Raw genomic sequence first — 20,148 nt, forward strand, 5'->3', positions numbered from 1 at the left:
TGAATCCTGCGTGGTGGGTAACTTAACTATTTTGAAAATAAGGCTATATTTGTTAAATCGTTTTTCACTTATGTTAAAAGCTGAGTAGTTAGGAGAAAATACTAGACATTTTAGTACCAGACCAGAAGTCTTCCTGATGGTAAGGAACTTCACAGGGTTTTGTTATTGCTTTTAGTATATAGGTGTGTATTTTTATTAAATCATCATTGCATTTGAATGAAGTGTCTTAGTGATTCTCAGCTCCATTAATCTCCCCCACCTCTCTGATATCCCTGTTTTCCCTGTGAGCTGTGCCCTATCTCATTCTCTGTAGCTCACCTTCCTTCTTTCCTCGGTACCTACTTTTACCTTCTTTTGGCCTCCTTTTAAGTTTCTTAGGCTTTACACACACTTTTATCTGTTTAACATACTAGGATCTGCATGTGAAAAGCAAGAGGCTTTTGCCTTCTGAGTTTGGGTCACCTTGCTTGACAATATATTTTCCAGATCCACCCATTTCCGGCCAATTTCGTATTTCTTTATAGCTGAGATTCCATTGTGTATGTGTACCACATTTCCATCATTCATTCATCTGTTGCTAGTTCCATTTCCTTGCTGCTGTGATTAGAGCAGCAATAGACATGGTTGTGGAAATATCTCTGTGGTTGACATGGAATTTGTGGGGCATGTGCCCAGGCGTAGTATAGGGGTCATATGGTAGTTCTATTTTAAAGTTATTTAGAACATTCCCTACTAATTTTCACAATGCTTGTACTACTTTACACTCCCACTAGCAGTGAACAAGGGTTCCTCTTTCCCCACACCCTCGCTGGCATCTGCTGTCAGATCGTTGGCTGAGATGAGGTGGTATAAAAAAGCAGTTTTAACTTGCACTTCCCTGACCACTGGGGATATTGAACACTTTTAAAAACACTTATTGGCCACTTGTGTTTCTTCATTTGAATGAACACTTCTCATTTCCTGAGTTCATTTTCTGATCAACACTTCGCTTTGTGTGTGTGTGTGTGTGTGTGTGTGTGTTTAATTTCTGCAGTTCTTTATAAACTCTGAGTATTACCCCCATGTCTAAATACAGCTAGTGAGGATTGTTTCCTGTTCTATGGGTTGTCTGTTTGCTCTGCTGATAGTTTTTTTTTCAGGATTTATTAGTGAGTGTTCTGGAGATCAGTGTCTGTTTGGGGAAGAAAGCAAAATCAACAGATGGATTCCTGCATCTGGGTTGAAGGGCTCTTGTTTTTCTTCTTGCTGTGATATAAAACTGGCTTAATCTAGTTATAGTTAATTCATGTTTTTAGGAAGTCCTGCAATATTTTAATTCAAATTAAAGTCATACACACATCTGGGTAGTTTACGCTCATCATCTGTGCTGTTGAGGGTGACTACATGCATTTCAATACTCCAGCCTCTGACTGAGATGTGCCATTAGCATGGCCTCCACTGAATAGTACATATACAGAAACACACAACTACCGCTGTCAGAGTCCTTCTCTCTCCATCACCTGTAGGAAGCTGCCTGTCCTCCAGGGGGCATCATACTCGATGATTGGTAGAGAGAGGGTAGGCCTATCCTTTGGACCTGGATGAGGATTCCGGAGGTTTTATCGCAGCTTGACCTCTATTTGTTAATCCGGCGTTCTTTTCTTCCCTGCCCCAGGCACTGACCTCTGCTATAGAGCATGGATGCCAGATTCCATGCCATTGCCTCTGGGTTGGTTATTTAGTTCCCTATAATACATTCATCATGAACATTAATTATCCTTTGTATTTTTTGCTGTGCCTTTATATGCATGGGACTATATGCAAGACACCATGTTGAGTGTGAAATCATTTGAAATCTATAAGAAGGCTAGAACATTTATTTGCAATCCCACCATTTGCATGTAGTGATTGGCCAAGATGCACACAGCACAGAGGATTGGCCTCAGGTCAGCTTTTAGGCTTAAAAATTAGTTCTTGCTCTATGAACTATTTTGTAATTTTAAAATTCTTTTACATTTTTTTGGGGGGTGGAGCGTGCATGTGAATATGGAGAGCATATAACTACTTGTGGGAATTTGGTGGGGTCCACTGGTCAAGGTCATCAAGCTTGGGGACAAGAATCTTTACCCATTATGTCAATTGCCAGCCCTTACTTTTTTGAGTTAACATTATATTTCCAAACCATTGTATACAGATCAACATCATTTAAAAATATTTACTAAAATACTATCTTGTCTTATTGAAAAATCATAATTTTTAATCAGTTTTGTGTTAGTTTTAATCAAATGACCCCCCATAGACTCATATATTTGAATGCTTGGTTCCTATTTAGTAGAACTGTTTGGAAAGAAATTAGGGGGTGTGGCCTTGGTCTAGGAAGTGTCACTGGGGACACACTTTGAGGTTTCCCAAACTACCCTCCCCAGTTATATCTCTCTCTCTGCCTTGAGCTTATCAATCAAGATATAAGATCTCAGCTACTGTTCCAGTGACAAGCCTGCTAGCCTACTGCTGTGTTTCCTGTCATGATGGTTGTGGACTTCAACTCTTTGAAACTGTAAACTCCAAATAAACTTTCCTCTATAAGTGGTCTTGGTCACAGTGTCTTACTACAGCAATAGAAAAGTAACCAAGACAAGTCTTTTAATGATAAACAGGTCAATTACAATGTTCAGCTTTAATAAATTGTTCTCTAGACTATATTCATTGCAGTACATCTATCCCCATCATCATTATTATCATCAGATTATTGCCTTTGTACATATTAGAAGTAAAATTTCTGAGACTTGTTTTTATGTTATTCTTCATTTTTCAAGTTTACGTTGTATATCACCTTAAAGAAGTAAAGAAAATATTAATGCTAATATTTAATAATGAATTATGTTCTTAACATGTTTTCTTTTTTCCACAACACCCTCTTAGAGCAGTAGTCTTCTTATCTCTGTGGTTTCAGCAGCCACTCTGGTGATGGTACACTTGTTTTCCGGTTCTTCAGAATGGCCCCAGTGGTCAGCTCCTGGTTTCCTACTGACTGTAGCTCAGCAGCTGAAATCCTTTGAAGCTGCAGCAGATAATTACAATAATTTAGGTTCTGATTAATTTCCGTCTTCATTTGTCTTTTATATAAAATACCTGCAATGTATTTTTCAGATGTATCTCCATTTTCTTTGTGGAGTTCCAGACGTACTTTGCTCAGGATTACTCACAAACAGCATGGATCCATTCCATTGTAGACTGTATGACAATGCTCTGTGGTGAGTATTATTTACTGGGGTACACAATTGCTGGATACTATGGAACTGAATGTGACAATGACTTCTGATAGAGTCAACTGGCAATTTTCATTATTAGTTTTCTAAGTGGAAGAACTATGTTACTAGTTAAGACTGAAAAACTAGAAGGTCAATCTCATCTTCAGCTAAACCTAACAAACTTGCTTTTGGAATTGATGGCCTTGACTAATGACAGATGGAGTAATTCATCAATACATTGGGAAAGACACAAATCATTTGATTCATCTGGATCTGAGTGTCATAGAGCTTGTGATGATCTGGAGAGGAATTTCTGGGCAAAATTCACATGACTTATGTCTTCCAAATTTGACAGCCTTTTTATTTTCTAGTCATGCAAGCGTACATTGAACAGGACAGTAAGCCATTTTTCTCATCCAAATAGTAACAGGAACCATCCTTGCTTAGCTTCCAAGATTCAATGGGATCAAGTGATTTCAGGATGGTATGGTTCGGGAGCCATTTCTATATAGTCTCCTTAAATGAAAGCCAACAACAATGGATCATATCTCAAGTCTTGCCTTTCTTTCTGGTCCTTTCCCTCAGGGTTCCCACTTTAACTCACAGATTTCATCTTTTCATGAGTAAGAGAAACATTGCAGAAGATGCGATCAAGAACTAAGCATACTCGTTGTGGTTATAACTTAATTTACAAAACTTCAAGTGTGGTCTCTATGACATGGATGGGTTCCAGAAATCATGGGAACTGACATTGCATCTTAGTAGAGAATGAAAAACTTTTCATTTTTTATATATTTTGTACCAAAGTTACTGACTTTGCTTACTAGTGAATTTCTAAAGTTACATTAAATTGGAACAGTCCATTTCTAGCCTGGATCCACTGTATCTTTTCAATAAGATGAATCCTAACATGCTTTAGGAACTGTTGTCTCTTGAGAAACTTTTATCTGGGGCTGGAGAGATGGCCCAGTGGTTAAAATCACTTGCTGCTCTTGCACGTGACCCGAGTTCAATTCCCAGCATCCACATGGCAGCCAGAAATCATTTGTGACTCCAGTTCCAGGGCATCTGATGCCTTCTTCTGGGCTTTGTTGGAGACCACCACACATGTGGTATACTTACATACACATAGACAAAACATCCATACACAAAATGTAAAATAAATAAATCTAAACAGTAACTCATGATAAATTCATCTGACTCCATTCTAGGTACTGACTCATATATACTTATTGTTAATAAATTAAATTTTGTTATATTTTCATCATTTTTAATAATTAAGGAAAATAGCACATTTTTAAATGTCTAGATTTAGGAATCAGTGGTTTATGTTAAAGTGTGTTTCTGCTTCGAGGGTTGACTGAAAATTTCTTGAAAGGACTAAGTTTACTTTTCAACTTACAAGTATTAAGAAAACTGTTTACTTGGTTTCTGGGTGTATCCCTCCCCCATCTCCTTGAGCTAGCACTAGATTTTCAGGGTCATGTTGTTAGCCACAGTGTTCATATCAGCAGGCCTCAGAGCATGACTCATCTCCCACAGTGTTATCTTCTGGAGAATATTTATGATTCTCTACAGAGCAGTAACAATATAGTCACCATGACAGTGTAGGCTCTGGGCAGGGGGAAAAACTGACTTTATGTTCTGTGTAAGAGTGTGAGTCTTGCTGTACTTGTCTACATGCATTCCCCTGCTGATGGAAGTTATGCACTATGAGAATTTAGAGCATGAACAAGAGATTGCATAGCTGCGCCGACACATCCCCTGAAGAAGATATGCCATGTGATGAACAGACAAGTGAGCCTAGCTTGTTGAAGTTGGTGTAACATCCTCATCAAGTTTGGTTTATATTATGATTCAAATGTTTTCACTTTCTAGTAACCATAGTAGCAGCACCCTTGAGAAGTCTACACAGTCTCTAGAGATTTACTCTTTCCCACTCTCCCAGAGTTAACTGTAACTGGTAGAGGATGCTGGCCAGTAACAGAGTGTAGCATGTGTGTCTCTAATTTTAACTTGATCCATACAAAACTGGCTATTAAACAGATATTCAGGGAATCAGCTCTTTTGATTTTTTTTCTCCTTCAAAATAAAAATTCATTGTAGTACCACTTTCTTGCCAGGACCATCAGCTCCCCAATAACACAGAGATGTATTATCAATTACAAACGCTTGACTTTAGCTTAGGCTTTTCCCCAACTAGCTCTTGTAGCTTAAATTTACTTGTTCTTATTGATCTATGTTCTGCCATGTGGCTCAGTTACCTCTCCTGTGTATCATATGTTCAGCTTCTTCAGTGTCTTGTTGTCATCTCCTGCTGTACCAGATTCCAACCCCGAGTTTCTCTCTGACCAGAGGTCCTGCCTATTCTCTCCTCCTTAACTATTGGTCATTCAGCTCTTTATTAAACCAATCACAGTGGTACATCTTCACACAGTGTAAACAAATATTCCACAACTCATCAAGCAACTATCTTCATTACTTTTACATTATAAAAGCAATACTGGATATAAACATCCTTGAGCAAGTGAATGCAATTTAAATAAATAATGGATCTCTGTGTAAAAAAAAAAACCTTGGGTATAGAGAGACAGCTCAGCAGTTAAGATCACTTGCTACTCTTATAGAGGACTTACAGAGGGTTCAGTTTCCAGAAACCTCATGGTAGCTCACAACCCTCTGTAAATCTAGTTCTTGGGGGTCTGACAAACTCTTTTGACCCCAAATGGCACCAGGTATTCACATGATGTATAGGTATACATGTAGGCTAACATTAATGCATGTAAAAGTAAATAAATACAAACATAATAAACAATATTAAATAAATAAAAGAAAAAGTAAATAAAAACAAAAACTACTCTCTAGTCCTGGAAGTATGACTATAAGAGAATGAAGCTAAGAATCTAAGTTGGGACATTTCATCGCTGTCCCTGCCCTGCTCCTGCTAGTCTAACCTCCAATGGGTCACTTCTCCGTGGGTCTCAATTTCCACAGTTATAAAATGAGGGGGTGGGCTTGATGTTTATAAGGTTGATAACTCTCTTCTCTGTCAGTGCAACGCCACAGTGTTTTCAAGGTACCCCTAAAGCCTTCCTTTCTGTTGACCTGTCTGTTGTTTTTGAAGCTCCACTTGGAAGCGTTGTCAGTAACCACTTATCCTGTCAAGTGGGAATCATGCTCGGTGGCTTGCTGGCATCTACTGGTTTCATCCTGGGATCATTTGCCACCAGCCTGAAGCATCTCTACCTCACCCTGGGAGTTCTTACAGGTGAGTACATTTCTTCCACCTGCCCGGACATACCTTGTTCATGTGTTGTCAAGCATATAAACAAAGCAGAGATTTAGAAAATATTCATTTTGTTAGATGCATAATGCAGCTGACTTAGCTAATGACTACCTACTTAGCAGTTACCAGAGTTGGATATGTGATTCCACTACACTAGTGAACATGCCTCACTACATTAATCTAGTCATGTGGTGAAAAATAACTTTTCTCTATGCCTGAGAATCTGTACTCAGAAGAAATGATCTGCACTCAGCACAGTACAGATTTTCAACAATGGCCATTCTCATTTGCCTTTGCTAAGACACTAATTAAACACTGTTCAGCTTGAGGTGTCCTGGCTCTATTATGAGTATTATTATCCAATAAGTGGGAATTTCAATTTGGAAAAGATAGCACCTTGCTATCTCATTCCACGCTCTCTCAGTGTTATAAAAACATCACTTTAGAAAATTGTGATGGATTTTATGGAACTAGAAGAACATGTACATTCCACAAGCTATACTTTAAGGGGACTGCATAGGATCTGAGTGGAATTGACTGATGGGACAAAAGTGGCATTCTGTTCATCACTGATACGGCCATGGAATGTGGTACCTACTCCTGTCTGGGTACTGCACTATGAGTGTAGCATGAATTAGGCCAGCAATGGATGTAACCTCATAGTGAGGCTGTACATATAGAGTCTGTCTTGTAAGGAAGGTCCATATACTGAGTAACTCAAGGGGCCTGACTGCTAATTTTACTAGGAACTGGTCTGGTTTTAGTACTAAAAGTCCCACATCTGGAAACCCATTGATCTGCTGGCTATGACAATGGGTGCTGAAAGTGATTCTTTTTTCTCTTCTCTGGCATGATCAGTCTTTAGATGTGCTACACATTATTTCATGGATGTCTTTAGTTGTGTTGAAGTAAGTAACCTACATGCTCTGAAATCTAGGCTTGAAGCCCCTTAGGCTTTCTAAATTAATCTTAAGTAATAGAAGCCAGATAGCTTCCATGCAAATCCAGGGTGCCACAGGCATTGTCAAAGCTGTGTCTTCTCAGGGAGGGGAAGGGTTGAGGCATTTTTTTCAGCCGATTTAACCCACAAAAACACACAGGGGAGGAAAAGAGAGAGGGAAGGGCAGAGGAGGGAGGGAGGAATCAGTTTCCTAGTCCAGCATTTTCTGGATTTTGCTAGTAAATTCCAGGTTAGCTTGAACAGTGATTTTTTTTTCAAGTTCTCCATTTTCTTTTCTTTGAGAAATCCTTTCTTTTAGTGTATTCTTCCTAAGAAAAATGTCACACAAGTCCTGTATTTTGCTAGTTTTTGGATAACTAGAAGGAAGTCTAATTTTTCAGCTGGGTATACAAACCGCTATAAGGGATTTCCTGGAAGACCAAATACTCTTCCATCGCTGCCATCCTGTTTCAAGACGGTTTCCCCGCCCCCTGGCTGCTCACCGTGAACCAGCAGCGCTCATGGCATTCTCTGTCTCCCAGGTCTTGGATTTGCACTTTGTTACTCTCCGGCTATTGCCATGGTTGGCAAGTATTTCAGCAGGCGGAAAGCCCTGGCTTATGGGATCGCCATGTCAGGCAGTGGCATCGGCACCTTCATCCTGGCTCCTGTCGTTCAGCTCCTTATCGAACAGTTTTCCTGGCGAGGGGCACTGCTCATCCTTGGAGGGTTCGTCTTGAATCTCTGTGTCTGTGGCGCTTTGATGCGTCCAATTACTCTTAAAGAGGACTGTTCGAGTCCAGAGAAGACTAGCGACCATGGAACGCAGAGAGAAGACTGTAAGCAGGCAACTTCCTATTCACCTCTGACCAAAGAATGGGCACAGGCCTGTCTTTGCTGCTCTTTGCAGCAGGAGTATGGTTTTTTACTGATGTCGGACTTCGTCGTGTTAGCCGTCTCCGTTCTGTTCATGGCTTACGGCTGCAGTCCACTTTTTGTGTACCTAGTGCCTTATGCTCTGAGTGTCGGAGTGAGCCACCATCAAGCCGCTTTCCTTATGTCCGTACTCGGGGTGATAGATATTGTTGGCAACATCACATTTGGATGGCTTACTGACAGAAGGTAAGATTACAAAATCCATGAAAACACAACTGGTTTCTCCTAGCCCCTAGTTTCCCCTGACCTTACCTTGCCACACACCTACCTACCTTTGAAGGATAATTTCAATATCTGAAGTCAGCCTTCTTGCTGATTCTTATAGATCTGATTTTGGCAACCTCTTTATGTAAAGGGACACAGAGTAAACATTGTTTGGCTTTGTCGACCATATCGTATTTGTCATGGCTTCCCAGGGCTGCTAGGGCAGCCCAAAAAGCAGCTGTGTGCTGGAGTATCCGTGCACATTGAAATTTTATATATTTCACCAAATATTGTTTTTTCCCTGTTTCCAAACCATTAAAAAATGGGGAAAAGAGGTAAGTTACACTAGCAGATAGCAAGCTAACTGTGACCCTAGATGTCCACCCTTGTTTTTGATTGTCTAGGTTGATAAGGCTCTCTGAACAGCCCAGGGCGAGGACAGCTGAAAGTTCCAATGACATTTTGAATTCCAGCCCAAGGCAAATCAAGTTCTCCCTTGAGACAACTGCTGGTTGGCTGCTGTGGTTTAAACTTGTTTTGAATCATCCCAGCCATCATCTAGAGAAAGGGGAGCTGAATCTAGTCCAAGTTAGAGGGTCAGGTACAATAACACACACTGTCTCTAGCCACGTATTCAGATCCAAATGTGGGAGAATACCTTCATAATATTGTAAGCTTAGAAACTGAATTTATAGGAAATCTACAGCAAATCCAAATTACCTGTTTGGACTGAAGAATGCAAGCTTCTAATGATGTCCTAGATGAGGAATTCTTTACATTTAAGTTATGACCTGAGAGATCTATCACAGCTTCTCACAAATTATGCTTTGGTAGTTAATCAGGATCTGGCTGTCACCTTCTAACAATTATATGATATTTAGGATTGACTGCACTTGTTTTGTTTTGTGCTTGGCTGGTGATAAAGCCAGAACCTTCTGTGCTGGAAAGTTCACGGAGCCACTCCCGAGCACTTCCACATTGTAGATCAAGGACAAAGGAAGGAGGAAGGGCGATGTCCCCTGCACAGTGATGACTCAGGCAGAAGCAACGTGTAAGCCGAAGGAGGCATGGCTAGGCATAAGGAGGAGGCATGGCTAGGCATAACACTTAAATTCTGATGCCAGTTCTGCGCCTTATGAACCCCATAACCCAGGGAAAATCACCTGAGCTCAGGTGCTCAAGGGCTCCATCTGTCTAACAGGTCAGTGCAATATTTGGAGGTTGTAAGAGAAAGCATTTGCAAATCGCCACAGCTGACATTTAGACAGTTTTTCATATGACTGGTATCACGGAAGAGGATGGAATTGCAGAGAGGGAATGCAGTGGCAGTGCCATTGGGGAAGCCTGCATATATGACTTGGCCTTCATCACTCCTGCATTTCATTTTAATAACTTCGCATTCCTGTCTCAGCCATGGATGATCAGCTGAGTCATTGAGCATTTGTGATGTACTCCACACCAATGGCTACCACATCTCCAAGAGCTCAATATGGCAGATGCCTAGAAAATTGTAGCCTCTTGACATGCTATGTGTTATTCCACAACCAGCCTTACATATTATTGAAGTAGATAATCTCGTTTTATGATGAATGAATTTCAGATCAGAGTTATGCTGCAATGTTGTACATATCTAATTTCAGAGCATCACCACACTATGCTTCCTACAGACATAAATTTATTTACATATGCCAGTAGAACAACTAAGGGATAACAGGGGCTGGAGAGATGAACCAGCAATAGAGAACATTTGCCACTTTTTCAGAGGACTGGAGTTCAGTTCCTAGCCCCGACACTGAGCAGTTCCCAACCACCTGTAACTCCAGCTCCAGGGAATACAACACCCTCTTCTTGCCTCCATGGGAACCAATTCGTGTGTGTGTGTGTGTGATGTGTGTGTTTAATCTTTGGTATCATAGAAGGGTTTAATCTTTAAAAAGAAAAGAGAAGTTGGAAGGTAACGCAAATGAAGGTACCAGTGTAAATAGCTGCAGTGCTTACAACTTCATGGCTTTGTTCAAACTCTCATTTGTAGAACCTGTGTGTCCCATACTCATTGTTGTTCTTCCCATCCGTAGGTGTTTGAAGAATTACCGGTATGTTTGCTACCTCTTCGCTGTGGCATTAGATGGGCTGTGCTATCTGTGCCTCCCAATGCTTCAAAGTTTCCCCCTTCTTGTGCCTTTCTCTTGTACTTTTGGCTACTTTGATGGAGCCTACGTTACCTTGATCCCAGTAGTGACTGCGGAGATGGTGGGGACCACCTCTTTGTCATCGGCACTTGGCGTGGTATACTTCCTTCATGCAGTGCCATACTTGGTGAGCCCACCCATCGCAGGTAAGCGTTAAAAGCTTGCTAGCCACTGTCGTCACATTGATGTGGAAGAAGAGGGCACACACTTCGAGAACACAACTCATATGCCAAAAGACTAGGAACAGCTAATCCAGTAAGTTAGAGGAGAGTAAAAGACAACAATAACAGGAATACAAGAGCCATCAAAGTATCATGGCCCTACCCACTTTCTTCTTTTATAATCTCTTCCCAACCAAGTAAGGATGGTGGCTTGCCTGGAAAGAGAAAGTTCCCAAATTAGGGTCTTGGTTCCAGTTCAGACTGGAAGTAAAAGAATGGAACATTAGTCCCAGTTCTAAGTAAGCCAGGCAGGCACATTCAGAAGGAAACTTCCTTCTGAAATGGAACAGTGGGTGGTGATGCCAAAAGGAGAGGCAGTGGCGTGATGGTACATACATCTCTGTCACTTGGACTGCGGACAGAGCTCTGTGTGCTTTTCCATGCGTATGTTGGCACCAAATGTTAGAAATCGTAAGCTAGAGATTTGTGACACAGGAAATTAATATTCCATTTTAATGCAACAGAAGGAAGCTGGTAAATGTCTGTTGACTTTCAAAGTGACTACTTTGGTTCTACAGAAATCTACACATGAATCAGACCATTAAAAAAAGTGTACAGGGGGCCCCAATCATGGGAAACTTTGTACAATGTGAACTAATTTTACACACCATTTCAACGAGTGGGTTTGAAGTGGCTGAAAAGAGAAGCTGTGTGCTTTCCTGATGAATTTTGGTGGCATCTGAGTGATGTTTTGAGGAAAAATTCAAAGATGCTCCTTGTTAATTACAAAGTAACTTCCTGCCAAAGTGCAGCTTCACCCCAATGATTCTCTGATCCTTGTGACCCATATTTTTCCTGTCATACAACATGGTTGTCCTCAAATTTTGTGTCTGGCTTAGCTACTGGGATTGATATGTTGCAACAGCAACAAATTTGTGATTATAGTTGTGTGGTCTCAGGTATATATATTTAAAATAATACACACCACCATGTTCAGCACACTTAGCCCAAAGGCCAAGAAGCAATGGTCCAAAGTCCTGATATTTGAGTGGGATATGAGTGAAATTGAACTTCCCTTGACAACTGGATACTGCATTGAAGCCTATTAGGTTATTTAAAATGGCATGTGGGATCTGGGAATTGTATTAGCATTTTGCATGTTTACTCTTATGTAAATGACCCCAACTTCAATAATGTAAATTATTTTTAAAGCTACAGGCTATGAAATATAAATTTGAATATTTTCTACCAGATCTCATGGTATTAATAATCACTAATAGCTATTATGTGATTCAAAGTCCTTCACTTAATAACAATTATTAATTTATTTTATAAATTGCCCTAATTAATCTGAATGTATTCCTCAGTTGCTACGTGGTAATATTAGGCCATCTGCTTTTCGTTCACAGTCATGATGATGTGCTGTAGTCTATTGGGATCATCCTGATAAATGATTACATTTTTGAGTAGGTCAATCTGGTCATTGAATTTTTAGTTCAACAAAGTGGCTTTGCCTTTCTTGTAGGATGGCTGGTGGACACGACGGGCAGCTATACTCCAGCGTTCCTTCTCTGTGGATTTGCTATGATATTTAGTTCCGTACTGCTTGGCTTTGCTAGAATTGTAAAGAGGATGAAGAGAACGAAGCTGCGGTTCCTTGCCAAAGAATCAGATCCCAAGCTACGACTGTGGACCAATGGATTGGTGGCTTACTCTGTAGCAAGGGAGTTAGATCAGAAAGATGAGGAGTCCATGGCTACAGCTGTGCTAGGCTGCAAACTCACGTGACCAATGTGGCCCTGTCCCTGGGAATCTTCAAGGCTGGTGAACCTAAGGCCACCAGATTGTTCACATTTTGGAAGTATTTTATTTTGACAGAGTATCACCTCCCAAGAAAATTATTAATGCTGTTTTTGCTAATATATTTATAAGGGGAAATAACCAATAAGAGAGAAGTCTTGAGTAGCCTAGGGTTTCCTCATTCAGGATTTGTGCTCACTGTAAAACTTAGCTCCATGGAGGAGGTCAGGACATAATTGATGGAATTAGATGTATTTAAGAGTAACTCTAAGGTATAACTAAAGCAGAGACCACTGGGCAATAGTTTTGTCATCACAAAGATCCTGTCTATCTTTATTCTCATTTTTAACAGAAGCATTGGACTGCTAGTTGAGAGTGAAGTTGCAGAGCTGGATTCATAAATAGAGTGCCTCAAGTTTTCAAAAGAGTGCCAAAAGAGTAGTTGAGACTCCCTGAAAAGCAATGGTTAATACACAACAGATTGTCTTTTAATAGTTTCCCAGTCAACACTTGCCTCTTTCAATGGATTGTCATCACGTTGCATGTCTGAATAATCATGAAATGCTATGGTTGGAATGGATTTTAAAGGGTGGCTGGTAGTGTATTTCATTTGTAACTGTCTAACTGAAACAGGAAGCTCTCTTCTTAGTGTGTCCCTGCCACTCACCTCTGTCACTCGCACAAACTTACTCTTAATCCAACACAGCTCGTTGAGTGATGGAACAACTTCTCCATCTTTTCTGAAATGTTAGTAACACCCCAAGTCCCCATTGTGAATTTGAAATGTAGACACATTCCTGTTAGGAATAGAAGAATGTTGACACTACTCCAATTGAGCAGCAATTGAATTCTTGAGTCAGCAGGGTAACTGGTGGGAGTTTTCTTTGCAAACCAGTCATTAGAGTCATCCTTGTCCAAAAGAGGGCTTGGGGGTTTTCTTGTCATAGTGAGGTTCTAAAAATGGGATTCTGTGCTCGCCCTGTTCATTTTTGAATCATAGTTATAAACCTGACTCATCTGTTTAGAAGCTTCTGTTCATTCTCAAAAACCCAACTCTTCTGCAACTTGGAATCATTTCTGAATTTTCGGATTGGAGAAGAGAATATGGAGGAAAAAAAGAGGAAGGGCAGGGCCCAGCTGTCTCAAACCCATAGACTTAAGAGTCCCAAATCCCCAAACATGTTATATCTGCCCGGAAGTAGTGTTACGTAATTAAAAGGGGAATCTTAATTATTCAAGAGATGAAATCCAAGTCACAAGGAAACATTTTGATCTCAAAGGCCATTTAACCTACTGTCCCCAAAAGGCTTCAGAGTAGCTTTTGCCAGACATAGTGCTGGGAGAAATAGCAAAGCATTGAAGAAAGTCGAGGATGGCTGAGTCCTTGTTTGAGCTGGCATGTGTTTGTGTTGCTATGTTAATTTTATAAGGGGATACCAGCTTGATTTGATGGGGAAAATGATCCATTGTAGCCTTTCAGGGGATACGGATGTTCTGTCTCTATGTGTCCTGTGACTTTAGTTTTGAATCCATTCACTTTGTCATTTGCAATTTTAAGACTATTTTGGGTACATCTGTAAAAATTTAAAGTTAAAATGAAACACTTGTTTTGGAATAACACTTTACCTTAAATGTCATTTTTTTCTATCTTAAAAATGGTTTCTTAAAGAAAATATGAATGCCCTCAGGCGTATGTTTTCAAAGCATTGATTATAGTAAATGTCATTTATGATTATAGTAAATGTCATTTATGTGATTCTATAATATAATTTCTCTATTGTGTTTATAAAAGATTAGGATAGTGATCAAAGGTTTTAACATTTTATATTAAAACATTTCAGGTTTTTCACTTTATACATGCAATAAATTTGCATTCTAACTCTCTGGGAACATTTTTGAAGAACCAGTAAGAAAAGATGTAGACCCTGGAGTTTACAGTTTTGACATCTATATGAATTTTTACTGTTTTTTCCTCTCCATCTATTTAAATGGTTTCAAAGTGTAAGGAATTCATGGGAATGGGATATTTTATGGAATGAAGAATAAACTGTAGAGGAATGATTCTATGCCTTAAGTATTTGTTTATCCAACTGTAAGTTTTACTTTGGAACTAAGTAGGAAAACAGAAGAACTGATCTAACTTCTCAATGTGCCATTTGTTCCTTTGTTTAAATTAGAATTTTACTACTGGATTAGATATATAGGCTAATGTTTTCCTAGTGCAAAGGCAAAATAAAGTGTATTTATAGTCACATGTTTGGAGCAACTTCTTTCCCTTAGGTTGGGGAGGGAGGCTATCCAAATCATATTAAAACATGACTAATGTGATTCATGAAACCCTAAATCCTTCATTGAGTCTTTCTAGAACATTATATATAGTGATAAACACTTCCTATATGACCTCCAATTTAATCCCTATATTAACCTAAGCTACCACCATCTTTTAGACGTGGAAACTAAGATACCAGGTCTCCTAGATCAATAGCTACTACACGTTGAGCAGGGATTCTGTCCGATGCTGTCTGATGCTGGATCCTGCATCCTTCTCCTTGTGACTGTTTATGTCATTTTACATGAATTCAGAAGTCATCCCAAACCAGATCTTCCACTGGATTCTGCATCAGTCCTCTGAATCATCATAGAAAGGAGGGGTTTACATTAGCAATTTCTAAGAGTTCCCCAAGATAGTTTTTGTTTAAAAAACAAACAAACATAAAACCACTGCTCCCAGCAAAGAGGCTTAGTTTACTGTTCATTGATAAGGCTTCTCTTGGGAAAAATCTGGGGTGGGTGGTGAAGGGGAGGAAGTGAATTCCACCTCCAAGCTCCCCTTATGCTCTATGGACATCTATTTGGCATTCTCTTTCTGGTCCTGAGAAGTGTAGTTCGGAAGTTGTTTATGGAAGTGAAATAGTATGGATTCAGAGTAGGTGAACCGAGTTTCCACACTTCAGAATTTTTAAGTTTTGTTAAACTCCAGCAAACATTTGCTAAGAGAGCAGCTATCAGTGTCAGGTGGCTGGGAAATTTCCTATTTCTTGTTAATACAGCAAACTATTTCGTGAAAGGGATGGTGAAATATTAAATCATGACAGAAAGACTGTCTGTAAGGGAAAACATTTTGTAACTGAACTTTCCAAACATATCCAAAGGTTAAAAGGAATAATAAAATAAACTTGAAGTACACATCCCTTAGTATCTATAATGGCCTGACTAGTATTCTCCCCTTTGATGACATGAATTGAGTATGTTAACATGCTACCATCACATGCGTTGTTCCTTCAGTGCAGAAATAGCTGAACTTGGCACGATAACTTGTTCAGTGCTAGAAGTCATAGATAGGGCACACAGTGTCACTGATGAGTCCTATTGCTTACAAAGCATACTGAGCCCTGTTCTTCCTGTGGGCTTGGAGCCTGAATCATGGGTGAAATTTTCCTTCTCCTCCCATGCCAACATCGGTATCTCTTCTTGGGGCCTTGGGTAATATCAAATAAATAAAAATATCTGTCTCTCCCATTACTGCTAGTCAGTACTTAAGATACTGTGGTTATAGGAAAGAAAGAGCTGTTCTTGGTCCTGGAGATGTTGTTACTAAGGTCAGGGCAGGATCTAAGCTTGGGTCATGGAAAGTGTCTGAACGTGAGGGCAAGGGAGTGAGAGGCCACTTCTGTGTGGTACCCAGAGGAGGTTCCAGGAGACACTCCTCACTGCTCCTGTTAGTACCTCTAAGCACCAGCCTCACCGCATACCCCATGTAGTAGTTTAAATGATAATGGCCCCCATAGGATCATGTATGTAAACTCTTGGTCCCCAGGAGGTGTGGCCTTGATGTAGGAGGTGTGTCACTGAGAGCAGTGTTAAGAGAAGCTTTCCTTGAGAGAAGCCTTCCCGCCCGCCTAGTTCCAGAGCGGCATCAGTCCCAAATAAACACACAGGAGGCTATATTAATTATGAAGCTGTTGGCCTTGCTTGTCTCTTACTGGCTAGCTCTGCCTTAAGTAATTACCCCATAATTGTTAATCTAAGTATGTTTCTTACCGGAGAATAGTTCCCGGCTTCCTACCCCCATGGCGTCACATGTCAAACTCTCTTGTGTTTCTCCTACCCAGAATCCTCCTGGATTCCTAGCCCCACCTATCTAGATTCCTATTGGCCACACAGTGCTTTATTAGCATAAGACTTCCCCAACAGAGCAGGCTTTGAAGTTTGAAAAGACTGACACCATGCACAGTGCGCCTTCTCTCTGTTGTTTCCTGTTTGTAGACCAAGATATGAGCTCTCCGCTGCTGCTCCAGACACCTATCTCTGTGCCTTCACTCCAACGTCACAAATGCTAACCCTCTGGATCTTTAAGCCCACTTACAGTGATTTCTTTTGAGACATAGTCTCACTATGGAGCTCTGGCTGCTCTGGATCTCACTATGTAGACCAGGCTAGTATTGAATTCACAGGGACATATTTTTTTCCTATAGCACCTGATTCTTTTCCTTCAAAAACCACATCTTAATTATTATAATTACACACTTATCTATGTATTTATTTCCAGATTAACCACCCCACCTACCCCCTGGCCCAATCTTAATCAGTCTTCAGTTGCTGCGAAGACATATCATGACCATGGCAATTCTTTTAAGGAAACATTTAAATGGGGCTGGCTCACAGGTTCAGAGGTTACGTTCATTATGTTCATGGCAAAAAGCGTGGCAGCACCCTGACAGACATGGCACTGGAGAAGGAGCCCAGAGTTCCCCCAGAGCATCTGGATTGGTAGGAAGCAGGAAGAGAGAGTGACACTGGGTCTGGCTTGAGCTTTTGAAACCACAAAGCTCACCCCTAGTGACACAGTTCTTCCAACATGGCCATACCTACTCCAGCGAGGCCACACCTCCAATAATGCTCTTCCTTGTTAGTCTATGGGGACCATTTCCATTCAAACCACCCCACCTCCCAGCCCCACAAACTTTCCAAAGAATAGGATGTATGCTGACTTGTTAGCCGTTGGGTCCAGAGCCTGTAATCCTGAGTATCAAAACTACTTGGTGACATAATTCATTTGGAAGTCTTTAACATAGTATCAATGATCTAAGAGGCTAGAACATTCTAGCCCTGGTATTATTGTTAACCAATCTTAAGTATTAATTATAATACTTTAAGTAATATGTTCATGGATACATAATAAAAATGAAGAAATTGTGTCATCGAAAAGTACTTGGTGGATGAATAATGAATAAGAACAAATGAAAAAAGAAGAACAATAATGCTAAAGAGACCTGGGACACAAAGGGAGTGCTGACTGCAAGGTTGGCGTGCAGGTTCCTTCAAAGTTCATATTGCTAGGCATTCCTAACTTGGGCGTCTACATGGAACACCAACAGAAGGAAGCCCTATAGAGTGTAAGGCAGGCTTAGAGAAGGCGATAAATGTGGTAAGGGAAGGAGTCAGTAAGAAGATATCAATAACTGAAATGTGACTGAGGCCTGAATGTGAAAATGACACGAGGTTTGCCACACTTTCTCAACTAAATAACTGCACAAATGAGGAGACGCTTCAGGGAGGCAGCAGCCCTCAGAGCATGGCGACGGCGAAGGAGCAGGGCTGTACTCCCCGGCACACAGTGACAGGCTTCCATCTAGAGGCACCTCTCAAGGTGCTTTTATGGGAATCTTCTACAGTAGGGTTGGGCCAAGGCCACAGGTTCTCAAAAGGCACCTTCGCTCAGTCTACAGTTGGCCCCCAACTCACAGGGCCTTCCTAAAAATTAGATAGTGTGTATAGTGGGGGTATTACACACACACACACACACACACACACACACACACACACACGCACGCACGCACGCACGCACGCACACACACACACACACACACACACACTGCCCACTCCGTGCTATCAAGCTGTCTAGTTGACAAAATAAACTAATTCATAAAAAGGAGTTTCTAAAGCTAGCCTGAGACTAAGGGTGGCACACTCTGGGGCTCCTTTTCTTGCAGAAGACGATGGGTGTGGGAAAAACCATGTGGGACAGTTACTTTGTGTGACAACTTAAGGTTACAGTGGAACCAAGAGGCACATGACAAATATTCCAGAAAAAGGGTCCACAAATGTGTCTGAGAACTTTGTTGAGATTTGGGAGCTGCATGTTGATTCTCTGGGTTTAAAGGAGGACTCTTTAAGGCATAAGGCTTACTTCAGCATTCACCTCTCAACTGCAAAAAGGAATCCATTTTTTCTTTAAGGAACTTCAAAAGCATAGGAAATCATTTTAACATTGAGATGTTATGCAGCACTGCCACCTGCTGGATGTCATGAGACATCACAATGCTTCAACTGTGAATTGAGAAAGGCTGCCTCTCAGGAATACTGAGATTTATTGCTATTTTCTGGTCTTCCTCCCTCTGCTGGCTGTCTACCCTACCGTTATCCTCTTCCTCTTACAGTGCAGCTATCAGGCTAACGATGCCATCCCCGGCCCCCCCCCCCCTTTTTCTACATTGTGAGCTCAACAATGCATGAAGTGATTTGATATGTTGATAAAGGATCAAGTAAAAAACGTGAGATGCAACCAGGCAGTGGTGGCACATGCATTTAATCCCAGGCTTGGGGGGGCAAAGGCAGGAGGATCTCTGTGAGTTCAAGACCAGCCTGGTCTACAGAGTGTGTTCCATGACAATTGGGTCTACACAGAGAAACCTTGTCTCAAAAAACAAACAAAAAGTGAGCTGCATAATCTCAAACAATTGCCAACAGTCAGATTGTGTAAAGTATTGAAACTAAGTGACATGAGAGAATAGAGACATCACAATGCTTCAACTGTGAATGTTGCAACCCCAATGTTGCAGATGAAACTTGGGTAACTGTCCAGGCAGTCAACTGCTTCTGTCATTTCTTTTAGTTTTTGGAAGGTTAGTGGTGGTTAGGAAATATAAACCACCACTCTTGTGATATTATATCTGGCTTATAACAACCTTAGCGATTGGCTTTCCTTTAGAACATATGGTTACTCTGAGATTGTAGGAAAATGTGATTAGAATTACAATTACCTCCCAGGCTGCAGCACCTTCCCTGGGTTCCATATCCTAGCCTACAACTTCAGAAAAAGACTTTGGCTTTGCTGGAGGCCAGGCTGGTACTAGAGATCCCAGGTAAAATGTGGCCCACCACCCTTTAGCACACATTTAAAGCCCACCTAACTCACATTCACACCACAAGGACATTTGCTTAACTATGTTCATAGCGACATTATTTGTAATAGCCAGATCTTGGAAACAGTCAAGATGCCCCTCAACTGAAGAATGGATAAAGAAAATGCGGTGCATTTACACAATGGAGTACTACTCGGTGGTAAGAAACAATGACATCCTAAAATTTGCAAGCAAATGGACAGAACTAGAAAAAAACC

The 20,148-nt window shown here is 40.7% G+C and overlaps 1 protein-coding gene across 1 annotated transcript in view; it reads left to right on the forward strand.

Moving 5' to 3' along the window:
- The window catches only part of Slc16a12 (solute carrier family 16 member 12), a 74,830-nt gene extending 59,832 nt beyond the window's left edge, over window positions 1-14,998 (forward strand). The window contains exons 3-7 of the mRNA XM_005063673.4: window positions 3,130-3,233; window positions 6,355-6,498; window positions 7,999-8,578; window positions 10,672-10,931; window positions 12,472-14,998. Coding sequence (XP_005063730.1) covers window positions 3,130-3,233; window positions 6,355-6,498; window positions 7,999-8,578; window positions 10,672-10,931; window positions 12,472-12,734 — 1,351 coding nt within the window. The 3' untranslated portion in view covers window positions 12,735-14,998. The remainder of the gene's footprint in view (window positions 1-3,129; window positions 3,234-6,354; window positions 6,499-7,998; window positions 8,579-10,671; window positions 10,932-12,471) is intronic.
- The last annotated feature ends 5,150 nt before the right edge of the window (window positions 14,999-20,148 follow it).

Source organism: Mesocricetus auratus, unplaced genomic scaffold (genome assembly GCF_017639785.1).
Source record: "Mesocricetus auratus isolate SY011 unplaced genomic scaffold, BCM_Maur_2.0 Super-Scaffold_4256, whole genome shotgun sequence".
NCBI lineage: Eukaryota > Metazoa > Chordata > Mammalia > Rodentia > Cricetidae > Mesocricetus > Mesocricetus auratus.